This window comes from Aphelocoma coerulescens (genome assembly GCF_041296385.1).
Source record: "Aphelocoma coerulescens isolate FSJ_1873_10779 chromosome W unlocalized genomic scaffold, UR_Acoe_1.0 ChrW_unloc_scaf_3, whole genome shotgun sequence".
In the NCBI taxonomy this organism is placed as follows: Eukaryota; Metazoa; Chordata; class Aves; order Passeriformes; family Corvidae; genus Aphelocoma; species Aphelocoma coerulescens.
This window is the reverse complement of record NW_027184082.1, coordinates 13,176-39,905: the sequence shown is the minus strand read 5'-3', so window position 1 is coordinate 39,905 and position 26,730 is coordinate 13,176. Positions and strand designations below refer to the sequence as shown.

Below are 26,730 nucleotides of genomic sequence, written 5' to 3'. Positions count from 1 at the left end.
AAATCGCTAAAGTTCCTACCTCAATAAAAAACTGCAATCCGATTAATAAAAGACAAAGTTTATTTTCCAAGGTTTTAGTCACTACAGATATGCAAGAGTAGAATTTTTGTACTCAATACAATACAATCACAATGGCTACAGAAAAGACTAAGATTACAAAAAATGCCAGCATTGAGTCAGAAGGTAACTCTCAACTGACATAACTTAGAAGCTGTAGAGAGCAACAGAACAGAGACCCATTAAAAACCTTGATAAAGAAGGTCTGAAAAAGTGAAGACAGATACTGTAAGGCAATATAGCATAACACAGTATGGGCAATTTTGGAAGCATGCAGTGAAAGGTGCAGACTCACCATCTGCTGCACTTTGCACAGAAAGATGTGTCAGCTTTCCTAAGTGTTTATCTTGAAGCCAATCAATTTGTTTGCAAAGGCTCCAAGAAACAAGGCATAACACATTCTTGAGAGGATACCTCTCTGTTAGTTCCAGATGTTTGCAAGACCATGTACAGGAGGAGTGGTGTTATTCTGAATTTTGCCTCTACAGAATACAAGAAAATACTAAAGGAAATTGAGAAGACTTCAAGCAATCTAAAAAATCTAAACCATAAAAGCAATGCAGAAAGTATGATTTTTAAAAAGGACTGTTAAACATCTTTGTCTATTACATGAATTGGCATCTTAGAAAAGCATCTTTAAGATCTTTAAGCATCTTTAAAAAATCTTCCACAATGCAAATCTTGCTATAAAACTGAAGCACAAGAACTGATGGCTAAGAAAGCTTACTATGAAACCTAAGTATGTCCCAGCCCCGAAGTAAGAGTACTGGTGGTGTTTTGTGTACAAGTGCACGTGTACGTCACACTACTCGTGAAAAGCTTCAAGGCGCAATCTCTTTGGATCTTCTGGGTGCCTCAGGACCATTCCATATCGCAGCAGCAGCTCAATATAAGGTGGCCAAAATGACTCATCGATTGTTACATAAGGGTCATGTGGTGTGGTCATTAATTTGTTTATCAGAATCTGGAAGACCAAAAGGATAAGATTTAGGAAATTAACAAAACAGCTAGATTTTTTATCTCCTTTAACCAAATTTATACAAATTATTGTAATGTAGGCAATATAAGAAATAAAGGACTACAGAAGAAATATTAAGAGCTGTTCAAAGTAGAAGTAAAGAAAAGGACTTCCAACTAACTTCATAATATCTTTTTTAATGTAAAAAAATTAGAACCAGAATCCTCCTTTTATCCAGAATAAATATCGACTAAATTCCTTATCTCAATACAGAATTAGTTAACGGAGTTAAAAACAAAATCAATTTTGTAATTCTTTTTCAGTTCATGGAGACCGTGTTCATGGCCTCATGATATTGCTCATGGGGAATACTGCACACATTACAGATTAAATAATCTTACCCATTCCATGGTGCTCTTTCTATTCATCCTAGATGTTTCATCTTTCTACTCAGAGCTTTTAAATGTTATACTTTCCCAATTTCAGTAAGTACAAGATATTGTCTGCTAAAGACAAACTCAAAATCCTTTTACTACCAGATTTTTCTTTTTTTAACTCACTGCTACTAAAAAAAAGACCCAAATAAACAACTGTTCTTCTTTTTCAGAAAATTCTGAAGAATTGTTCTAGTTAATATCTTTTGTACTTCCAATTATGAGAATTTACTCCAAATGCATTATTTTAGACAAATTTTTACTTGTCTTTTCTGACACCTGATATTCCAAAATAGCCTTTATGGCTGCAACTCTTATGTGTATCTAAGAAAACATTTTCAAATTTAACAGGGACTTGAAGCGAGAAGCACACTACTCAACAAAGAAAAACCTTCCAGATTACAAGGGTAAGGGACATTGACACTTTAGGTCAGGATAGTTAAAATTTGAAATTAGTCTGAATTTTTCAAATAGTGTGTTCTTCCAAATGGAAGTCAGACATTACTTGAATATGTTCACATTTTCAGGAGATTAACAATATCAGCAATTTTAAAGCATTAGAAGAACTTTAAAATTCTTGTTCCATGAGGGCTGTGGCTATTCTAAATTCTGATCTATTTTCAAGCTCTGCCTGATTTGGCATTAATGGGTATGCTGAGATATGTGAAGCATGTAAAATGATTTTGATCATGTAAACTCAAAGCCTGGGCTTTAAATTAAAGTACAACAATATGATAGTGATCAGATAAGAGCATCTTAGTACCAGAAAGTTTTTATCCGTCAAGTTTTGCCTCAATAAAAGAATTTTTTCCCCAGGGCCATCTTACATATAGATGTTTAGAACTGTCTAAGGAGGAGGAACAGGAGAATTCACTTCAAACGCTACATTTAAGACAAGAAGGAAAATTATGCTTTGCAATTCAAATTTATAAATTGCACTGTAAAATAAAAATTCATACGAAGCAATGCTTGTATACCTATAAAATCAATTAGGAATGCATGAATTGGATTAATTGATTTCTTCATATGAGTTAATAATCCAGTAAATACACAAGACTATTGGTCTTTCTGAGGCTACACATTAATTGGTCCTTCTGTAACTGTTAATGTATATTTCAGAAATATTTTTCTTGAAACAGTACAAAATAGAGCATGAAACGGGCCAATTTTTTTTGTTAAACATAGTATTTGTCTCTCCTAACATGAGCCACTAAGGCGCATAAAACTTCTTTGAACTAAACATTATAAAATCAAGAAATAAGAGACAACCATTCTCCAGCCTAAACTGAACATTATTGCCACACCTCCTGTAAAAATTGGGGGTTTAATTTGATAGGAATTAAAATAGGAAACTTGATTTAGATTCATAGAATGGTTTGGGTTGGAACGTACCTTAAAGATCATCTGGTTCCAACCCCCTGCCATGTGCAGGGACACCTTCCACTAGGTCAGGTTGCTCAAAGGTTGCTCAAAGCCCCGTCCAACCTGGCTTTGAACACTGCCAGGGATGGGGCATCCACAGCTTCTCTGGGCAACCTGTTTCTGTGCCTCAGCACCCTCACAGCAAAGAATTTCTTCTCAACAGCTTATCTAAATCTCTCTTAATTTAAAACTATTCCCCCATGTAAAAAGTTGCTCTTTTTATAGGCCCCCTTTCAGTACTAGAAGGCTGCAATGAGGTGTCTCCCTGCAGTCTTCTTGAAGACACAACATTCGTAATCATCCTAGATTAACTATATTAATGCCCTATACTGTTAATTTATCTTTAAAATAAACACTCTATTATTATTATTACTATCATCATCATCATTATTACATCTGAGTATTTAAAAATTCCTCAAATCTCTACATAGTAAAAACATCTTACCTCTAAAATTTCGTGTATTGTTATCAGTTCCACAGCTGGCTCTGTAGAAGAGTTCTGGAAAGATAACCAACCCCTCCCAGTCAAATTAACAAAACCCCAAACCAGTCAGGAAAAATGTTAATTGATGAAGTAAAATAATCACACAATTATTTGATTGCATAGTACTCAATAGATGAAAACTTTTACTTAGATTTAGTCCTGACAGAAATACAAGGTAGCACTTAAATCTACGAGTTCAAAATCCTATGCTTCAAATGTAACATTTTTTGAATTATTGAGATTAATCTAAAGTGATCATAATGTTTCTATCTGTTTTAATTTAAATAAAACCAAGTAGATCACAGTTATAATGTAGTACAGAAGGTTCTGTGAACAAGATTTGTTGGGGAAAAAATATTTTACATAAGCTTTAAATAAATGTTTAGAATACAAATTTGACACAACTCAAGACTTCATTTCATAGTGCTTTAATATTTTTTCATGACTTGACAATGAATACTTATTTGCTTTGCATTCAGCTAAAAAAATTATCAAGGTTAAGAAATAGAACAGTTAAAGACTTTGGGTGGAAAAAAAAGGCAATGATAAAATATCACTAGAAAATTACTTGTTTTCCTTTGTAGCAAGCAAATCAAGCCATTTGTCTATAAAGTGATAGAGATTCCTTTGGCAGCAATCTGGATCTGCTTGTACTGTTGCACGGTAAACCTGATTCTTTAATTTTTTGGTTTTATTCTTTTTTCCCATGCACTTCAATTTCAACAAAATAAACGAGATAATATACCACTGGCTTTCTCAGCATTGCTGTTGGATATGTCAATTTAGGTCCTAAGATATTAACAGGTGTGCAGCACCTTATACAAACTCCACTTCTGGAACAGAAGAAGAATACAAGCAAAAAAGAAGAATATGTAAAAGGAAAGTCCTGAATCCTTTTTTCCAGTCAGTTTGTAATATTCTCACCTGCAGAGAGTCAGAAGTTTCAGCTTCTATGGAGAGCCTGCTCCACGGAAACTCTGCAAATCCTGGAGCTACGGCCCAATAACATCTATCTATGTGCCTTTATCTTCATACTCGGCTGAGGAAATAGAATCTACACTATCTGCAAAAAGTTCCTTAGAGCAAACATGAAGGTACTTCACAGCCTCTACTGATGTGTTTCCCTGGTCAAAATTACTACTAATACCATAAGTACCTCTGATCAATTAATGCTTATTAAGTCACTTTAAGCAGGATGCTCAGCATTTCATTATTTAGCCTGGAAGACATCTTCTTCACCCTTCCAATCAGACAATTTGCATAAACAATATTCCTCAACCTCTGATTCTTCATATTATTATCTTGAAAAAAAGAGTATTTTTTAATCCTAGATTTAAAATGCAAGATAATTGTCACTACAGTCACTACCTATACTAAAGGTGTTGGGCCATGGCAATGGAAGCCAACCTGAGCTGCTGTGACCCAGTCTTCACTCCCACTCCCAATCTGACATGCATGTGCCAGGTGAAAGGAGGGCGGAACCACACCAGTGAGGCTTGGAGCAGTTCAGACTATGCTGCAGCCATGTCCTACAGACATCAACCCTGCACATTTGCCCTCACACAGAACCACTGTGAACACAAGATGCCTCCACAAAGTGAAGCAAAATTATTGATGTGCAGAGTTCGGTGCTGTCAGACTGTTGAACCAGTCTCACTGCTGATAAAAGAAGTGAATAAGGGGTTCTCCTGAATCAACATAGCAGCAAATTTAATTGCCAGTGATTACAATGTGTATTTCTGACACTCAGTAAAACAATGTAGGCAAAAATGGCTGGCTGTCCTGCCTTCTCAATTATTCACTTAGATGCAGATTAGGGGGGGATCTGTAGTTAAGCCAAGTGATCCAAGTGAGTCAAAAGATATAGAAAAGCTATGAATTCACAAAGCATGAAAAGAAAGAAAAAAACTTGTCAGAAAACAAACTGTGTTTAAGAGTTCAGGAAATGCATAAATAAAATTTAGACTAAGGGAAGATAAAACCTTGTGTTGAAATAAATCAGTCATTTTTTTGTTTAAGTGATTGGTGACAGCCAACATGGCTTCATTAAAGACCAATTGCACCCAACAAATTTAGTGGCCTTCTCCAACAGAGTTACAGTGTTTGTGGAAAAGGGAAACTGATATCGTCTACTTGGACTTGTGCAAAGCATTTGACACTGTCCCACGAGATCCTTGTTTCTAAACTGGAGAGACTGAGAGCAAAATGTCATATTTGCTAACAGCAGGAAACAAACGCATGGGTATGCAGAAAAAACTAAGATTCAACAAAATAAGATGTTTAAATACTTTGAAAATGGACATCATGTCTTGACATCTCCATTCGATATTTTTATGTGCAAAACCAAGATTTTTTTTTTTTTTAAAGCTCAGGATTCATTAGCTGCAAATTACAGACAGAAAAAGACAAGAGTGTAATTAGTTGCTTTGGTGATGGGTATGAGCTAGTAGTTTTGTTTATAATATTGTTTCTTAGCAGGTTGCAAAAAAGATGAATCCAAGTGAAAACACATAGAAAATGGGTATTACTACGATACGTTAGGGAATTGAAAAATACTATCTTACAGGAGAACATAAAGGCATTGCTAGTTCAATTAGCAAAACAAAGAAAGAGAGGGTATGAGCTTGCTGCCTATAAATATATCAGGGGCAATAAACGCAAGAAAGAAACAGAGCTATTCTAAGGAAAATTCTGGTGTAAGAATACCAGTGGATCTGTGTTAGACATGGATAAATTTAGACTGGAAGCTATGAGACAGTTTCTAACCATAGTACTGAAGTACTAGAAGAAAAAAACACAGTAGAAACAGTAGTAGAAAAAATTATTTGTTCTAAAATGAAGCTCAACGATAAAGAAATTATATTATGTAGTTATCTGAAATAACAGGGAACTGGATTAAAGAAATCGTTTCTACTTCTGTAATGTTAAGTGTGCCTGAAATCAAAATCAAGCTCTGCCTTTTTTCATAGCTTTTTTGTATCTATCAAATAGTAATGGTAATAGTTTTATTTTTACTGCACACTTTGAATTTATTATGCAAAATACTCCCTGGCTGCCTATTTTCCCTGAAGTTTTAAGATAATTTTTGACCCAGTTTTCCTGAACAAAATCTGATGGTTAACATTCCAAACTATGCTATAAACACTTTTCCTTATTGTTCCAAAAACATTTTTAGACAATTAAAATTTGCTTTGCCAAGGAAAATAGGAATCTACTTGCCCAGTCAAGTAAAAAAGAAAATGAGTCAATTTGGACTGAACCCCACACCATTTCCAAAATTGGCATAGCTTGCAGTTCAGTAAGAAATACAATACATTGCTATGCATCTCATTGGGTAAAGGATATATGCATTAAGAAAAGAAAATATCCAGCTGGAAACAGCCTTAAACAATATAAAACAACCTAAAAAATAGAAATGAAACCTAGAGGATCAACTGTAAGAACTATGCTTATTTCAAAATACAACTGCAGATTCAATGGTAGTGACTTTAAACAGATATTGCATCTAAATAAATATAAATTGAACATTTCAAATTTAATAGGTAAAGAAAAGCCTTACCTTGTTTTTAGTATTTTCACCTTTCTCTGGAGGGGGAAAATGTTCATCCAGGAATTCACCCAAAGCACTCAAAAGTTCTTTCTTATAGGTCTTTAATTTAATTATTTTATTTTTCAGTTCATCAAATCCTCTCATTTTCAAACTAATAGTAAAAACATAGCAATAGAACATGGGATCAAATGAAGTAATTAAAAAGTCCTTTATAAGTAAAAAAATCCCCACTTATTCTCTATTATTATAAATTCAACATTTTTGATCACAGGATACAGCAGCATTACTTCCATGTTTCAAATATAGATTACTGAGCAATTATTTGATCTATTAAACAAAACAAGGAATACATTTTAAGAGTTTTGTTGCTCAGTTGCTCTTCTCGATATTTAAATTCTTCAATTTATAACTCGAAAATGTAGAAATACCTTTCTGTGGAAGGTTGTTCAACTTGGGTTTTTATCTCTTCTTCAGCTTTACTATAAGTATCTAGTATCTGTTCCTGTTCCTCACACCACTGCTGTTCTCTTTGAAACATGAAAAGTAGGAAATGGCACAAAAGATAAATAGTTTCCCTGGGCAGTCAAAAAAAAAATTAAAAAAAGCTTACAGCATTCCTAAATCCAAATTATTGTATTACCTTTCCAGATCTTCTTGCAGCTTTTTATTCTTTAACTGAACTGTTGACAGCACCATTTCAAGATCACTTTTTATTTTCTGCAACTATAAAAAAATAGAAATTAAACTACTTTTTGCAGGTAGCCCAGTATCTGCTCTATGTAAGGCTACATCTGTAAATCTGATAAAGAGGGACAAAATCATCTGCAATTTCTTAATAAACATTAAAATCCAGTTTAAAATGCAGGAGCTATTCAAAATGTCACTGTAACCAGTTGCTCATTAGTGTCGAAGCTTACAGAGCTTGAAGCAGATTGTGGAGCACACACATGAACTGCTCAGCTGATGAACAACTGACGAGAAAACGTCTACAGCACCGGGGGTCTATTGTCTAAATGACTGCAGCTGCTGGCAAGAAGGAATCCTTACTAACTGTACCAACATAAAATGTGTAGAAAATGAAGATGCTGCAAAGGAAGACTAACTGCATCCATGAATTAAATGACCCTCAGTGCTAAGGACATATCTGGGACAGGAAATATGTACAAATAAAACTACTGTAGTCATAAGCTATAGGCATTGCTGAATCTAGGGAACAGTGGACTCTCAGTGGGCTGGGTCTTTCATTACAGAATCACAGAATGGGTAAGGCTGTGTTGAGGAACACATTCAGAGCAGGTAGCTCAGGGTGCAGCTGCAGTGGGAGCTGCAGGTTGAGCTCTGGCTTGAGCTCTGGCAAGAACCCCTGGAAAGAGGCCATGAACTGCCAACTCTTTGCAGAACAAGGGGCCCGGGGACCTGTGGCCCTGCCAGGTGAGGGGACATTGAGACATGGTTGATGACACCTGGACTTTTCCATGTTTACACTGTGAGGGTATAAAAGCCTTTTGGCTTTGAGGGTATAAAATTCCTTTGTTCTGGGTCCCTCCTCAGAGGCACCCAGCTCAAGCTGTCATTTTGTTATTATGCCACAATTAAATTATTTTAAGGATCGGGATGTGTGAGCCTAAGGGAAGAAGGAGACCTGGAGTTGAGCTGGTAAGGAAACCTGATCCGACTGTGTGAGCGTGGGGTGTGTATCTGCAAATGGGCCTAGTGACTGACACAGTGGCTCCTGGATTGTTGGACAGGGAAGTTTCCTTAACCATTGTGTGGGACCACAGTGGGTCATCTGGTCCAACCTCCCTACTCAAGCAGGGTCATCCAAGAGCACGTGGCACAGGTTGCATCCAGACAGTTCTTGAGGAACTCCAGTGAGGGAGACTCCACAACCTCTCTGGGCAACCTGTTCCAGTGCAGAGTGAAGAAGCTCTTCCTGATGTTCTTGTGCATCCCATTGCCTCTTGTCCTATTGCTTGGCATCACCAAGAAGAGCTTGGCTCCATCCTCTTCAGATACTTGTTTCAGTTGATGAGGCCCCTGTTAGAGCACTATGTTCTTCTACATAATAAAGTTTCTAACAGTTTCTGCTTTTTCTATTATAAGCCTATGACTTGGATGTATTTTTTCTGCTTCCATACAAAATAGGAGCACTTGAGAATTTAGCTCAAAGAAATAAAAATTCTGAAAATATGCTACAGAAGCAAATATGCTCCATATATACATCTGAAAAAAACCTGGAATCCTCAAACATCAGACCAACATGCCATATCTATACAGGCAAATCAAAGTGTGTAATCTAACAACTTTTTGATAGTGACTCTTAACAAACAGCAGTTGAGTTTGCTGTTGTGAGTGATACTAGAAAGCATTAGACATAGGAATATTCTCAAGTCACATAGCATTCTTGTGTCCCATCAATATAGTGTAATGTTACCTACAAGACATTCTTGATTTGCTCTTTCTTCCAATGGAGGAATTCAACAAACTACTTGCAAGTTATTGCCACAGAACTCAATGTCTAAGATAACTGACTTTTCCCTGTAACACATAATATTACATAATTTTTTATTAAGTATGAAATGCAATATGTTATAACTTCTTGTTAAAAAAAAATACACACGAATATCTTAAAGGCAGGTGTCAAAGGATAGGGTCAGGCTCTTTTCAGTGGTGCCAAGTGATAGGACAAGGGGCAACAGGCACAAACTAAAATACAGGAAGTTCCATCTGAAAATTAGGAAAAACTGTTTTGTTGGAGGGTGACTGAGCACTGTAACAAGCTGCCCAGAGAGGCTGTGGAGTCTCCTTCTTAGAAGATATTCAAAAGCCACCTCAACACAATCCTGTGAGGCACTCAGGGACAGGGTTTAGTGGTGGATTTGGATGGTTGGACTTGAGGATCTTAAAGGTCTTTTCCAACCTATGATTCTGTCTCCAGAGGTCCGTTCCAACTCCAGACATTCTGTGACAGAGTCCACTTAGCAATTAAAATTCAGCCATGGATCATCTTGAAACACTCAATTCTGAGTGGATCTTCTTGCCCAAGCACTTGTGCAATGTTAAATGAAGGTAATCTTGAAAAGTAGTGTGTAGGCTTCAGCCCTGGAAATGGGCCCTGTTGCATGATGTTAAAGATGACAGCTAAATCTTTGCAAGGCATGGTCATCACTCTCCTTGGCACAAGACTTCTGTCTCCTGGTGGCACCCAGCACAATGGGACTCCAATCCTGAGTGAGGCCTTGGAGCATTAATGTAGCAGGGATGTTGATTATCACACCATTTTCGTTGCATGCAGATGAGTTTGTTGAGCTACTGCGATTAGATGGCGTATCCAGAGGCAAAATACTGTCTATTGTGCATTACCCACTGACTTGTGCAGTAAGTCAATTTAAACCTCATTCATCACAACTAGGTAATTTTACTAGTTATACTACAGGGAAAAAAAAAGCATTAGAACAACAAAAATGGTTGAAGGAAAATACACAGTATTTTAGCAGTAGTCCACCCTAGGAACGGTCATAGGAAAATGCACTAATTGTATATACTGATTTTCTTTTTTCCCCCCAAAAATTTTATTATCTCTTACAAACAAAAATACTTACCTCTTCTTTTCCTAATTCTAACAGTACATCCGGATGGGTAGAAATTACTGAAAAATAAAATGAATTGGTTATTTTTTGCACTGGATGATAAAGGTCTATTGATACTGAAAAGCAGCTTGGCTAGAGAGAAATCTCTGTACCTTCTAAAAAACATTTTGGCTGTCAGCAGCAGTTTAACCACATGCTGTGGTATCCTGCTGGGCTAACCTACTAACACTATTCAGCAAGTTAAATTACACTGGAAAAAGTGCAGTGTTAATGCTTGTGTGTCATTTTTTTATACTGAACTAGCTCCAAGTACATTGGTGTAGGTACATAATGAATGAACACCACATTTCTATATACTTCAAGACAACTGAGCCTGATTTTTTCAGCAGAAGGCATTCAAACAACATTACCAATGTGGGCAATCAAATTCTTCCAGTCTTCCAATTCCTTGTTAAACAGCCTCCCAAATGCTTGATCAGGACTACAGAACTTAGTTTTAATAACTTCAGAAGCATGTCACCATTCTTACTGTTCACAAGAACAGCTATATATAGGGAGATTAAAGGTCCAGCAAGGCCAATACCCTAACTCCAACCCTGAGCAACAGCAATATCTAAGGGAAAGCAAAGCACAATTCAAGAACATAGAAATGTTTCCCCAGAATGCTTCTACAAAATGCAGTGATTTATGACTCATGCATTTTCAGAATAAAAATGGAATTCTTGTATTTTACAGCATTCAACAGACTCCAGTCAATTCTCAGATCCATGTCAACTTGCAGCTTCTGCATAAACATGACTTCTTTAAAACTATTTCAATACACTAACAGGAGATATATGAAAGCTATTCTAACAGATTTCAATCTTTATAAGACAGATTTTTTTGTGCAAGTTTGGGCTTGAAATCGCTAATCTTACAAATAATTATTTAAATAAAAGAATGCCTTTAACAAAAAGAAAACCCTTAACCCTCTCATGACAGCATTAAACATCTCCTAACTACATACAGTTGATTTAATAAATTCAGAAAAGTACTTTCTTTGGTAATGTTATATTACTTGCCTCAACAAATTTTAAGAAGCTTTAGATTAGTAGTTTTAAAAGCACTGTTTGTTCTCAGATGAAAATCAGAAAAACTACTGACTTAAAAATGCACTATATTAAATGCTTCAATAAAATTCCTTTTACTTAGAGAATTACTGTTCCTACATCTTGACACAAAACTTGAGTACTGTGCTCCCAAATTAAGCTTAAGAGCTGTGGGAGATAGTGGTCTGTGCTTTATTAGAGTAAGATTTGTTTATTTACATGAATATCCTACCTACATGTGATAAAATTCATTGGTGCACTTTTATTCACATTCATTGGCATATTTGAAAAAACCCATACAATTCTTCCCCCTGCCCCTTCCTGCTGACATGATCTTTATAAGCCCTCCCTTACCAATTATTATCAATTTCTACAATTGCCTTATAACACTTCTTTATTTCTAGATACCTAATCCTGAGCTCATACTTCCCATTCAATGTTCACATTGCGTGAGTATCGGAATAGAAGGCCCTGTCTTCCTGGAAAAGAAATCACTAACCATAAGTTAGTGAAGGAACAATGCAGATCTAAAACCTTGGGACAACACACTTATGCCAGCTGCTGCTGTAAATTCATGGGTTGCTCATGGGTTGCTCAATCCACTATCAGTTAAATCTTTTTCAGTTGTTTTCACAATCACTACACTTGCAAAAGTCAAACATCAGACAGAATTGCCCAGTGATACACAGTACAATTACGAAGCAAAATACTACCAGATGCTAGGAATGTAAAAGCAACTACTATGCACATGTTTACACAGAAACTCATACTAAAATAAAACAAAAAGTTATTTGGCAGAATACTGCTATTTTGCAAAGAAAAACAGCAATTATGCAGAGACGACAACTGCTTTAAATGGTTTAAAATATGGTTGCTTTCACTTCCTTATTTTGCAAAGGCAAAAGTTAAATTCTATTTTTATAAGCCAAGTGCCTTTAAAAAAGTTTTAATTCAGCTGATTTAGCAGATCTAGAGCTACTTAAATAATACCAGAAAGCGGGAATGAAAAAGAGACTAAAGTAAAAGCTTCACAAAAATAAAATTTGCATCGTGAATTCAAGTCTGTTTGCCAATATTGTGCTCAAAAAAAATGCAGAATTGCCAAGTTATAACCTCTGAAAATAAGGTTTACGATTGAAATGCTGACAGGCCCTCATTTACAGGAAATGAACTGGCCACTACTAAAAGCAGAAACCAAAGCAACAAGACAGCCTGACATTCATGCTCCATTAGTAAATTGTATGAAATCAGTATTTCTGCTATTTCTAGTTAGATAAAATCAGACAATGTTTTCAATTAAATAATTCCTCCTTCAAAAGAAATAGTAGGTAGAAAGAAGCCAAGACGGAGAAATAAGCAAAGTGGACTCCTTGTTTTCATACAAGCACCATAACTATATTCAAATTCTTAGCAGCAACTTTTTTTTCTTCCACTGGAAAGGGAGCCAAAAAAGGCAAAAATTTGGCTGTGAAGTATTAATTATAAATAGATAATTTCTCTATTACAAAAATAAGATTCGAATAAGAAATATTATCATCTGAGAATAAGTAAAAATGGTTGAACAAAGCGAGTCATCAAGCCAAAAAAAATAGGCCAAGGATATTTCTAAGCCAATAGCTTGAAGTTAAATATACATATTTTAGTAAGGAAATATAACGGCCAGGTATTTTACCCAGATAAAAACTAGGTGCTTTCAATTAATTTGCTTTAAACCAGCAGCTTATTCATGAACAGCGGCCAGGAACCAGTATGTCCCAAAGTCATTCAATGACATGCCTTTGGTCTACATACCTCAGCAACATTGGAGGTTGACAGTTCTTGGAGTGAGGCTTACAACACTGAACTATGAATTTATTCTAATAGAGCAAAAATACCTATTTATAAGAAAGAAAAATATTTTTTTCCCAGCGTCTCTTATTCGATGGTGATATGCAGCAAGTATATAGAATTTGAAAGAATTTGGAGAACTGCCTCTAATCTGAAAAGGTATTTCCATTTGGCTAAATGACAAAACATTGGAAATCACCATGTGCTGTCTAGAACACATTCCTCTAATTTTGCAAATACTATAAAACCAAGCCTCTATTGGCATAAAAATACTCAAATGAGTCGATATATTAATTTAAAGATTGGCTAGAAGTTTTACTGGATTGACAGGTGCTAACAGGTCCTTGACAGGAGACATAACTGGGAGTACTACCAGAATATTAATGATAGTGTAGTGGGAACTGTTTTAGGAATCTCCATATGGGACATCTGAAAACAAAGATTACTTTACTCACACTTAGATCCTGAACACTTTTATTGCCAGTGTCTGGCCACATCAGCCTTGCAAGAGTGTGAAATCAGCCAGCACTTATGCTTATGTACAAAGAGAATTTTGAAGAACTGAGGAATTCATACCTTTTGACTGATAATGCCTAACAAATATAAGAACTACCACTAGTCTCAGTGGTTTGTGCTTCTCAGGATCAGTAAGCATTCTGGATTCCTGTTGATTAAAAATTCTAGTGTCTCTTACCACTTTATCTTGACCTGAAATCTCCAATCCCTGTGTTCCGGTTTGGCCAAATTTAGAAATATATCCTCTGAGAGAAGGCACAACCACCCCTCCCCCACCAGGTTCGGGAAAAAATAAATTTTCCTCGAAGGAAAGTGAAGAAGATAAAACTATTTATTTACCAAACACACGGGAAAGGAAAATAATGTTAAATGGTAAAATCTTTCGCTGTAGAGGAAAAAACCTGGGAAAGTGTTAAGAGTCCTCCCTTTGGTCTCCTCGGAGCTGGGGCTTGGCCCGGGGCCAGGCCCTCTGTGCCCGATGGAAAGTCCTCCCGATGTGCTCTGATGTTACAGCAATCAAGCAGTCCAGTAGAAAAGGGAGCAAATCCGAAATTCCAGAGAAGGAAAAGTTCAACTCTCAGTCTCTCTCTCCGGAGAACAAGAAACTGGAAAAAAACTGGCCAAAAGCTGACTGGAAAGCCGCAAGCCGGGTGCTCCCTTGCTCCCCTGCCGCAGCTGGGAAAAAAAAACCTGCTATCTTTATGTGACCTTGAACAAGCTGCAAACTGCTTTGAGAAAGTTTTGCTCAGTTTTTTTCCTTCCCCCTCTCAGGCTTAGTCCAGAGGCATAGAAAGGCACAAAAATTAATTTCTGGGCATAGGCAGCGATATGGGATACACATCATAAGGTCACCCCAAGACACCCTGTTAATTCAAAATAGGTATTTTACTACAGTGTAATGGGCTTTGCACTAAAAGTCTAACTTTCAACTAGCACATCATAAAACAACATACCTTTGTGAAATATTGATTTAAAAAAATCAGAGGATGCATGGTTAAAAATACATCTAGGCCAATTATTGTTAGCTTATTAGAAATACTTGCAAAGATGAAAAATGTATCAGTTTCTTAAAAGATAAAATGAAGACAATATTATTTGCCAAAGTAGTTCTGTTCTAAAAAGGAAATACAAATGAAAGATGGAGAAAAAACAATCAGACAGAAAAGAATATGGTGGGTAACAATACAATGAACTTTTCTTATTTGGTTAGGAGATCTGCTAATAGTTGTTTTTCCATTCAGCTGACTGATAAATGGTGGTATTAATCATGCATTTATTTGTACATAATCATACAACTAAGTTACAGTGGAATTCACTTTTAATTTCAAGTCAACTTAGAACTAAAGTGACAAAATTAATGAAGAAATAAACCATACATGCTGCTTTTTTTTTAGTTATTTCAATTTTTAAGTAGTTATAAAATGAACGTACAATCAGCAGACATTCAGTATACCCATGGCCTAGATGAAAGAAACTCTGCAGAAGTTTATATAAGCACCCTTTACAGGGAAACAGTTACTTACTTTCAGGATTTTGCACTTGCCACTGACGATGTTCTACTGTTAAAGCTTTCCATCGCAGCATTAACAAGGAAAGCTGTGTAACGAGAAGAAACATCGCTTGAAGTGTGTTGAGTTGCATTGGCATAAAATGAGGTAGAACAGGACAGAAATTATTAAGTTGATACAGTAGAAAGCAAAAGAGCATCTATTACAGCAGAACACTAATTCCTTAAAATACTTTACAGTCATTCGCAGGGATCAAGAAATGTTTCTATTATTTTTTCAAAGGGGAAAATGAGAAGGAGTCAGAGTTGGCAGAGTTGTGAAGGTCCTTCAGAGGAAGGTTCATATAAGTAAAGAAATGCTTTCTAATGTCATCTCTGAACCTCCCCTCGCATATTTTTGAACCATTCCCACACATAATATCACTGGGTATCAGAGAGAAGATATCCCTGAGGAAGCAGCAGAGGAAGCAGGTAACCCCTCAGCTCCTTCTCTACAAAGTAGAGACGCCCAAAGTCCTCAGCAGTTCCTCACAGGACATGGCCTTCCAGCCCTCTCAACAGCTTTGTTGCCCTCCTCTGGATGCACTCAAGGACCTTCACAACCTTCTTAAAATTGTGGGGTGCAGAACTGCCCTGAGCACTCCAGGTGAGGCTGCACAGCACTGAATACAGTGGGATAATCCCTCTTTTGTCACTGGCAGTGCCATGCTCAAGCTCCCGGGATGCTGTTTGCCCTCTGAGCTGCCAGGGCACACTGAGGGCTCACACTGAGCTGCTGTCAACCAGCACCCTCAGATCCCTTCCTGCAGGGCTGCCCAACAGCCACTCCTTTCCTGCTTTATCCTTGTGCCCAGCATTGCTCTCAAGTCCTAGATGCAGAATCCATCATTTATTGTTATTAAATGTCATGCCATTGATGACTGCCCAATGTTCTAAGCCAGCTAGATCCCTCTGCAAGGCTTCTTGTCCCTCAAGAGCGTCAACAGCACTGGTACAGTTTGGAGTCATCAGCCAGCTTGCCCATGGTGGATTCCAGTCCTTCATCCAAATCACTGATGAACACATGGAACAGAACTGGCCCTAGAACTGCACCCTGAGGAACACTGCTGGTGGCTGGTCACCAGCCAGATGCAGCCCCAGTCACTGCACCCCTCTGAGCTCTGCCCTTCAGCCAGGTCTTCACCCAGCACACCATGAACCTGCTCATCCCACAGATGGGCAGATGTCCAGAAGGATGCTGTGAGAGGCAGCATAACAATGACATTTAACAAGAAGAAATTATATATGCACTGGTTAGGAAATAGTCCAAATAGGTATTGAAGTTACACCCCCTCTCCTCCCATTTTGCTGCCTTTGTTAGTCATTTATTAGTTGCATTTTTCAAAGTTAGTAAGAGAAAATCTGTCCTTATCTCGATCCATGTGGCTTCAGTTATATTTCCTCTCCCCTGTCCAGATGAGGAGGGGAGTGGTGAAGAGCTAAGGTGGGCACCTGGTGGGCAGATAGGATCAAACCCACCACAGATGCACCTGCAGGAACTGGCAGGTGAAGTAGCAAAGCCACTATCCATCATATTTGAAAAGTCATGGCAGTCTGGTGAAGATCCCACTGACTGGAAAAGGAGACATACAACCGTATTATTAAAAAGAGATAAAGAAAGATCCAGGAACTACAGAGTGGTCATTCTCACATCTGTGCCGAGCAAGACCATGGAGCAGATCCTCCTCAAATTATGCTAAGGCAAGTGGAAAATTAAGAGGCAATTGGTGTTAAGCAACAGGACTTGAAGGGAAAATCACGCCTGACAAATTTGGTGGCCTCCTTGTAGTGGTTTGGTCCAAAATACTCATTACTGTTTATCTTCTGTGAGATAAGAATTAGGAGAAATGCAAAGCAGGCACCAAACTTGAAAGGATATAAAGAAGTTTATTAACAGACCTAAAAGAAGAAAAAAAAATTTATACCACCTTCAGAACACTTCTCCTCCTCCCCCCACCTTCCTCCCTTCTCCCACTGACAATGTAAAGACAACCCTTAAGATGTTCAGTCTGTTACCACTTCCATAATAACCTTGTTCAGTCCATTTAGAAAGAGAAGTCTCTTCTTGCTCGTGCTATGAAAACATTATCACAACGAGACAGCCGCCCACTTCCAAATATTGTTCAGTCCATTTAGGAAGAGGAGTCTCTCTGCTCACATGTGAGTTCCTTCCCCTGACTTGCAGCTTTTCCCACAACTGCTTTTGAGGGTCCACTCTTGAAGTTTTTTGGGGTACAATTTTAAGGTTGAGCCATTCAGAAACAAAACCAGAGGCCCTTCTCCTTCCCTGGGAGCAAAGGGTCTTCCTCATCTTCATCGTTAGGACTATCTCTGGGAGCATCTCTAGGGACTGAGGTTTCTCCTTTCCCATTTGGAGCAAAAGTCCTCATCTGGTCCATCTCTAGGGACTGAGGTTTTCTCCTTTCCCGTTTGGAGCAAAAGTCCTCATCGTTTCCATCTCTCCCTGTCCAAACTTCTCATGAAATTACAGCTGCGTCAGCATCTGCCTATCTCAGCGCAGGTGCTTTTGCTCACGAGTTGAACACTCCACCCCCCAGATCTTCATGAAATTACAACGGGATACTCTGATATATCATAGCTTCACAACAGAATTTCAGCTTTAAGCATCTCCTCTCTCTCTTCCCTCAGGTTTTCAGCTCTTCACAGCAATAAAAGGGTTACTCTCACCTCGGCCTTGCAGCTTTGCAGCTGGAATGTTGAATTTTTCTTATCGCAGTGGAGGGGGGGGGGAGCCGAGCCGCTCCGGCTGCCCACGGCAAGGCAGTGGGGGGGTTCCACAGATGGAACAGGTCCATCGACTCCAGGATGGCCGTGGCAAGGCCTGGCCTGGCCCGAGCAGGGCCTGAGCCGGGCCCACTGGCCCCCACACGGGCCCCGCAGCCACCTGTCCCAGCGCCGGAAATGAGAGAGAGAGCTTGGGAGGGGAGTTTGTCTATTCTTAAGTGTGTATCACAGAGGCGGTCACAACTTTAAGTGGCTTAAAGAATTGTCCATATTCAAACTGGCCAGCTGATAGGTTCTATCAGGTCCCAGAGGAAGCTGTAAGCACCCCTCAGCAAGGACATCCCTTCCGGGACTATGCTTGCTAACCTATGACACTCCTATAACAGGATTACAGCATTGGTGGATAAGGGAAGAGCTACTGATGTCATCTATTTGGGAGTTGTGCAAAGCATTTGACACTGTCTGGAACAACATCCTTGTCACTAAACTGGAGAGACACAAATTTTATGGACAGACCACTCAGTGGGTAAGGAATTGGCTGGATGGTCACACTCAGAGGTGCAGTCAACAGTTCAGCATCCAGGCGGAGATCAGTGATGAGATGCCGTTCCCTAGGCCTTGTTTCTGAGACAGGCACTGTGTAACGTCTGTCAGTGACATGGACAGAAGGATCAAGGGCACCCTCAGCAAGTTCACTGACAGCACCAGGCTGTGTGGGGCAGTGACACGCTGCAGGGAAGGGATGGCATCCAGAGGGACCTGGACAGGCTTGAGAGATGGGCTAGTATGAAACTCATGAAGTTCAACAAGACCAAGCACAAGGTTCTGTACCTGGGTCAGGGCAATCCCCAGCATCAATACAGGCTGACTGAGAGCAGCCCTGACAAGAAAGACTTCAGGATCCTGGTGGATGAGAAGTTGGACACATGCACTTGCAGCCCAGAAAGCCAATCATAATCTCTGCATCAAAAGCAGCATGGCCAGCAGGTCAAGGGTGGGGATTCTGCCCCTCTACTCTAGTGAGACCCCCACCTGGAATGCTGCATCCAGTTCTGGGGTCCCCAACATAAGAAGGATGTGAACTTCCTCAAGTAAGTCTGAAGGAGAACCACAAAGATGACTGCAGGGCTGGAACACCTCTCCTATAAAGACAGGTGAGGAGAATTGAGGTTGTTCAGCCTGGAGAAGGCTCCAGGGAGACCTTATAGCACCTTCCAGTACCTGAATGGGGCCTAAAAGAAAGGAGAGGGACTGTTTACAAGCACATGTAGTGATAGGACAAGGGAAAATGGCCTTAAACTGACAGAGGGCAGGTTTAGATTAGATAGTAGGAAGAAACTCTTTTATTGTGTAAGCACAGAGACACTGGAACAGATTGCCCAGAGAAGCTGCAGATGCCCCATCCCTAGAAGGGTTCAAAGCCAGGTTGGATGGGGCTTTGAGCAACCTGATCCAGAGGAAGGTGTCTCTACCTATGCCAGAGGGGTTAGAACTAGATGATCTTTAAGGTCCTTTCTAACCCAAGCCATTCTGTGATTCTATGGTCTTAACAGAAAATTAAATATTTTAAAAAAAAACACTGTCTTACCTTGGCATCTGATTGCAGCAGTGTGTCTTTTCCTAGAAGCATTAGCTTTCTCTGACACTTGGTAGAAAACAAATAAAACACAAAGAAAGTTTGTTTACTCTTCTCTTTTGTAAGAAAAAGCACAATTCTTAGAAATTTAAACAGAACTTTTTAAATATAGGAATAAAATAACTTTAACTTAGATCCTACCACATCCCTTATACCCTAACCCAGAAGGGCAAATTAAGAAATATTTTGAAATCATAGCACAGTAAAGTAGAACTTAATTAACCAAGAAGTAGAAAAGTAGCAGCTAAAGAAAAATGCATCATTTGAGTAAAAAGGCAAGTTACGAGGGAGAAGTTCATATGGGGAAAGGCATTGAACAGATGAAGAAAGAACATGAGAAATTGGGAAGAGTCATGGACAAGGCTGAACAGGGAAGCTACTGAGAAGTTAACACACTTTCTGCTACTCTTCTGGATCTCCAAGAAGAGCAATCACATTATAGTACACATTTTTAGTTTTAAGTAATTTAGGGCAGTATACTGTACAATTCAGAAGTAGTCTTATTTTTGGGAGTACACTACATCAGCTCCCATGACTGCAATGGGATATATATACAGTCTGAAATTCAGGCCACCACAAATATCCAAAGCATAAACAGGAGATACTTGCTAAACTCTCTTTTTTTTCCCGTCACCAATTTAACCTGCCCTATGACAAGGCAGGATGTATTCTACTAAACAGCAGAACTACTAAGCAGTACTTTGGAAACCTTGCTGTTAACGTTTGGATACCAGAACACTATATAGGATTTCTCCCACAAAAACTGCTCATGATGACATACAATCATTGGAACATTACATGTAACCATATAACCTAAGAGCTAATTAAAAGACTATTAGTTTAAACCTTTTGCTGAAACATCAGTGCATCCAGCATGGAAAATCAAAGTAATGAAAATCCTACTGTTTTTATCAACTTCCAAAAATAACACATCACTTCCTGTATTATTGTGGGCATGGTGGGAATGAGATACAAGATAACAAATATTTTCAATTAAATTCAAAATAGTAAACATTCAAATTTACCTTCTAATTTGAAAATTTGAAAGAAAGTTCAGGTCCTCTGAAACAGTGCCAAACAAAAGTTCAGAAACTTAGACATAGAATTGCCCGCCACTTGTTACATGCAAACTTACCCAAATACTCAACAAGAAATAAAGTCATGTTAGTCTTTTTGAATCAAATTCTGTAAAATTACTGCACTGAGTTGTCTGTACTTTGTTCTACTTTAAGTTTGGAAGTACTTTTACTTCAGTTTCTGATATTTTAATACTGTGAACCTACAACTCAGAACTCAAGTAAATAGCATGCAAGTACCATACAAAATTGAGTGAAGTGATTAAGACCCTGAAATTATAATTTAGAACATGACTTTTCATCAGACTCAGCAGAATCTTAAAGGAATAACAGTATTCCCTCAGAACTGATAGAAGCTTATCTTTTCTGGGAATCCTGTAAATAAAAATAACCAGCCCTAAAGTGTTATTGTTAGCATACTGGACCATGTATCGGGAGAAATATTAACCATGACAACGTAACTGTCAGTTTGCATAAGCCTATGCAAACATCATTGTCCTCCTCTGCCTCTCTCTCTTCCCTATTCTCTCTCTCCTTTAAGAGCCAAAGTACATGTGAACTGGAATCCCATCTTTTGTGAGACTAAAGAGAGAAGGGTCTCAGTATGCTGGTACTACCACAACAGAAGTAAATAGTTTAATTTTCCAAAATTTTAACATATGCTCCAATGCTACTAACTCATAACATCAGCACATTGACACTACAAGGCGTTCTTCACCCCTGCCAGCACTTCTACCTTTGACCTTTCTGAACATTTTTTTTCTTTTTTTTTGTTGTTTTGTTTATCTTTTGATTGTTTGGGGTTTTTTTTTGGTTGGTTTGTTTTTTATTGGTGGGGTTTTTTGGGGGGGGAGGGGGGGTGTGTTTGTTTGTTGGTTTGGTTTTATTGAAATGGTTTATTTGGAGGGATTGGGGCAAGCATCTGGTGAATAAAATAATTCTGAAAAAGGTTTATAATAAATCTGGTCTATCAATTATATTTACATACCTCTTCCATCTGCTTCCAAATACTCTCACATTCCTCCAGGAGTTCTTCCTTGGCATCTACAGGACCACCTGCGTCAGCGATTTCTGATAAGCATTCAGCCTATTAACAAGCAAATCGAACAGTTACCATGTAGATCTACAATAACTGATATCGGTTACCAAATCATATCTGCCACTTCAGATCAACTACGTAACAGAACAAACTCCCTTAATCCAAAGCTTTTAGCTAACTCCCCTGTAGTTCTAGAAAGCACCCAGTCATTAAGTAAAATCAGCTAACTATATAACTAAGTAAAATAAGAAGACACTAATAATTTACTTTTAAAACGAATGACAAGTGCTAAATTTTCATAACTGCTTTGATTATCTGCAATGGCTTTTTTTTATTTTCCAACAACTTTAATATAGAAACAATAAGAGAATCTCACATCTACAAAGACACACTCTACCTCTATATATCTGCAAACTTTTTAAGCAGTTACTTCTGCTCTGTCAATAAATGTACTAATCTATTTCTCCTTCATTTGAATTCAGAATATTTATAATTAACAAATTAAGCATCCTCAAAGTTACTAGAAAAACAAACAAAAGAACCTGAAAGATATACAGACAACAAAGGAAAGAGGGCATCTGGACAGCCAAAAGAAAAATCAACCCAAGTTAAATTAAAAACTTTGAGAAACTGTTGGGTCAGAAAGAAACACATACAAATTCAGAAATTTAATCCTAGTTATCTCAATTAAGAGATACCTGAATGACATCAGCAATTAAAAGGGGAAAAATAAGAAGGGACAACAACAAACAGGCTAGATGTACCAGATGCAGGAAGCCTTTAAAAATACCTTAGTGGATCACTAAGCCCACCAAACAGATTGAGATTAAATAGAAACATTAAAAATAGATAAAGATCTAAAGAAGAATTACACCTCTCCACCTTCTTAATGATGCACAAATTACTAACTCAATCTTTTGTTCTTTTTCAGAACAAAAACACAGCATCAGAGAAAATTATGTCAAAAACCCAATTTAAAAGGAGTAAAATATTCAACTAGTACTTCCAAAGTTCAAGTACCTCATAGTAAAGTGGATGAGGAAAGAAAACCAGAATATCTCAATGAATGCTGGAATTACACTAGAGAACTCAGAGGTAGCCAATACTTCTACTAAGTCTTCCTGGAAAACTTGTTGCATCCATAATTAAAAACGGAACACTACAAAATGTAGGTTACCATAATCTTTTAAGAACTAATGAGCATAGTTTTTGCAAAGGAAAATCATTATCTTCTAAAGAGTCTGGGAATGTCTCCATAATATAAAACAGAAGCAGTTCACATAATTTATTAAGACTTCTGAAATGCCTCCAGCAAACACCGCCCAGAAGAAACTAAGAAAGAAACAAAGCATTCTTAGTTTTTCCTCAGACAAAAAAAAAACTGTTAAAAGGAGGTAAACAAAGAGGGTCTGGGGGGATAGTGGGGAGGCAGAAGAAAAAAAGGAGTGGGAGAAAAAGAACCCCAGGCTATGGCAATTTGAAAGGGGTCTTGGAGTGGGATAAAAAACTATTCCCCCTGTGTGCTGTGTGCCCTACAATAATACAGTTCATCACCATGAAAGCATTGTATGAAATAAAACTCTGAAGAGAAAGCCAGAAAAAACTCCATCACCAATTGCGGGAAGACGAGAGGGGAGAGGAAACTGACAGCGGGTCTGTGAAAGAGACACGAAGGCACCGTGGGAAGCAAAACATAGGCAGGGTACAAATAACATCGCGAAAGCGGTGAGACAGAGAGCTCCCGCGCCCCCTACACGAACCCCTGCAACACAACAGCGGCGGGAGGACGTGAGGCAGGACATCCCCGCTCACAGGCGAGGGATGAACATCGCCCCTTCCCAGCCGGGAAGCCAGCACCCTCCCTACAAAGGAGCTCCGCGGCCCCAGCGGTCGAGAGCCTCCCCCCCCCCCCAGCCCCAGGGTATCAAAACGCCAGGATCCCCCCGAGCGCCGGGACCCACCCGGGATGCGCCGGGACCCACCCGGGATGCGCCGGGACCCACCCGGGATACTCCCGCCCCCCATTCCCGCCCGTTACTACCATGGCCGCTTCCCGCCGTTTGCTCCCAGCGCCTAAGTTACTCGCAGAGCGCCCGGCGCGGCGCGGCGCACAGCTGTGACGTCAGCATCACGGCGTCCGCCGAGCCCGAGCGCAAGCGAAAGCAGCAGGAGGCGGTGGCGGGCGGTGGGGATTCGGCGGCAGCGGACGAGGAGGATGAGGAGGAGCGCTGGGTTGGGCCGCTCCCGCGGGAGGCCGCGCAGGCGAAGAAGAGGAGAAGTAAGGGGAGGAGCGGAGCGCTGCCCCGAATCCCCAAGAATTCAGAAAACAAATCCCAAATAAATCAGGAAAAAATCCCCACAAATTCACAAAAAAATCCCCAAAAATCAGGAAAAAGTCCCCAAAAATTCACAAAAAACATCCCAAAAAATCAAGAAAAAATCCGCAAAAATTCACAAAAAATACCCAAAAATTCAGAAAAACATCCCCAAAAATTCACCAAAAAATCCCCCCAAAATCCGGAAAAAATCCCCAAAAATTCACAAAAAAAACCCCAAAAAATCCGGAAAAAATATCCCCCAAAATTCACGAAAATATCCCCAAGAATTCAGAAAAAAAATCCCAAATAAATCAGGAAAAAATCCCCAAAAATTCACAAAAAAAAAATCCCCAAAAATCCGGAAAAAGTCCCAAAAAATTCCCAAAAAAATCCCAAAAAATTCACAAAAAAATCCCCCAAAATTCACGAAAAAATCCCCAAAAATTCACCAAAAAAAATCCCAAAAAAATCACGAAAAAATTCCCAAAAAAACGGAAAAATATCCCAAAAATCAAGAAAAAATACCCAAGAATTCAGAAAAAACAATCCCAAATAAATCAGGAAAAAATCCCCGAAAATCAGAAAAACATCCCCAAAAAATCCGAAAAAATCCCCAAAAATTCACAAAAAAATCCCCAAAAATCCGGAAAAAATCCCCAAAAATTCACAAAAAAAATCCCAAAAAATCAAGACAAAATCCCCAAAGTTAACGAAAAAGTCCCCCAAAAATCCGGAAAAAATTCCCAAAAAATCACGAAAAAATACCCAAAAATCAAGAAAAAATCCCCAAAAATTCACGAAAAAATCCCCAAAAATTCAGAAAAACATCCCCAAAAAATCCGAAAAAATCCCCAAAAATTCACGAGAAAATCCCCAAAATTCGGAAAAAAAATCCCAAATAAATCAGGAAAAAATCCCCAAAAATCCCTAAAAAATCCCCAAAATTAACGAAAAAATCCCCAAAAAATCCGGAAAAAATCCCAAAAAATTCAGAAAAAAATCCCTGAAAAATCAGGACAAAATCCCCAAAAATTCACAAAAAATACCCAAAAATTCAGAAAAACATCCCCAAAAATTCACCAAAAAATCCCCCAAAAATCCGGAAAAAATCCCCAAAAATTCACATAAAAACCCCCCAAAAATCCGGAAAAAATATCCCCAAAAATTCACTAAAAAATCCATAAAAATCAGGAAAAAATCCCCAAAAATTCACAAAAAAAATCCCAAAAAATCAAGAAAAAAACCCCCAAAAATTGAAAAAAAAATTAAAAAAAAAATTGAGGAAAAATTCCAAAAGAATCAGAAAATTAAAAAAAATCTGGGAGAAATCCAAAAAAAATCAGGAAAAAATCCCCAAAAATTCCGGAAAAAAATCCCCAAAAATTCACAAAAACATCCCCAAAAATTCACCAAAAAATCCCCCAAAAATCCGGAAAAAATCCCCCAAAAATTCACAAAAAAAACCCCCAAAAATCCGGAAAAAATATCCCCAAAAATTCACAAAAAAATCCCCAAGAATTCAGAAAAAAAATCCCAAATAAATCAGGAAAAAATCTCCAAAAATTCACAAAAAAATCCCAAAAAATCAAGGAAAAAACCCCAAAACTTGAAAAAAAAATTAAAAAAAAAATTAAGGAAAAATTCCAAAAGAATCAGAAAATTAAAAAAAATCTGGGAGAAATCCAAAAAAAATCAGGAAAAAATATCCCAAAAATTAAGAAAATAAATCCCCAAAAATTCAGGAAAGAATTCCCAAAATTCAGGAAATAAATCTCCAAAAAGTCAGGGGGAAAAGAATCAAAATTTAGGGCGGGAAATGGGAAAAAATCCCGGATTTAAGGCGGGGCCACTTTTCGACATTTTGGGTCATTTTGGGGTCATTTGGGGTCATTTGGGGCCATTTTGGGGCTCATTTGGGGCCATTTTTGGCCATTTTGGGTCATTTGAGGTCATTTTGGACCATTTTGGGCCATTGAGGGCCATTTAGGGCCATTTTGGGCCATTTTGGGCCATTTTGGGGTCCTTTGGGGCCAATTTGGGGTCATTTGGGGCCATTTTGGGGCCACTTTTGGCCATTTTGGGCCATTTGGGGGTTTTTGGGGTCATTTGGGGTTATTTGGGTCATTTTGGGGCCATTTTGGGTCATTTTGGGGTCATTTGGTGCCATTTTGGGGCCTATTTTGGGCCATTTTGGGGCCCTTCGGGGCCATTTCGGGGCCATTTTTGGCCCTTTTGGGGCCATTTGCAGCTATTTTGGGGTCATTTGGGGCCATTTTGGTGACATTTGGGGCCGTTTGAGGCCATTTGGGGCCTTTTGGAGCCATTTCAGGGCCACTTGTGTTCATTTTGGAGTAATTTCGGGGCCATTTTTTGCCATTTTGGGGTTTCTGGGGTCATTTGGGGCCATTTTGGGTCATCCCAGAAAAATTCCCAAAAAATCTGTT

At 38.5% G+C, this 26,730-nt stretch overlaps 1 protein-coding gene across 2 annotated transcripts; it reads right to left on the bottom strand.

Annotated features, from left to right (window-relative positions):
• Positions 1 to 42: 42 nt before the first annotated feature.
• Positions 43 to 24,169, bottom strand: LOC138102879 (centromere protein K-like). 2 transcript variants are annotated; one of them, XM_069000648.1, is made up of 10 exons: positions 24,010 to 24,162; positions 21,918 to 22,016; positions 19,806 to 19,862; positions 15,450 to 15,522; positions 10,508 to 10,554; positions 7,546 to 7,628; positions 7,334 to 7,432; positions 6,915 to 7,056; positions 3,317 to 3,370; positions 43 to 1,021 (listed from the first exon to the last, which is right to left on the bottom strand). In XM_069000648.1, the coding sequence occupies exons 1-10, from the start codon at positions 24,010 to 24,012 to the stop codon at positions 863 to 865; spliced, it is 816 nt and encodes a 271-aa protein (XP_068856749.1). In that variant the 5' UTR covers positions 24,013 to 24,162; the 3' UTR covers positions 43 to 862. The 2 variants fall into 2 exon arrangements, with proteins under 2 accessions (XP_068856749.1, XP_068856750.1); XM_069000649.1 differs by lacking the exon at positions 7,334 to 7,432 and having other exon boundaries at positions 24,010 to 24,169.
• Between the last annotated feature and the right edge of the window lie 2,561 nt (positions 24,170 to 26,730).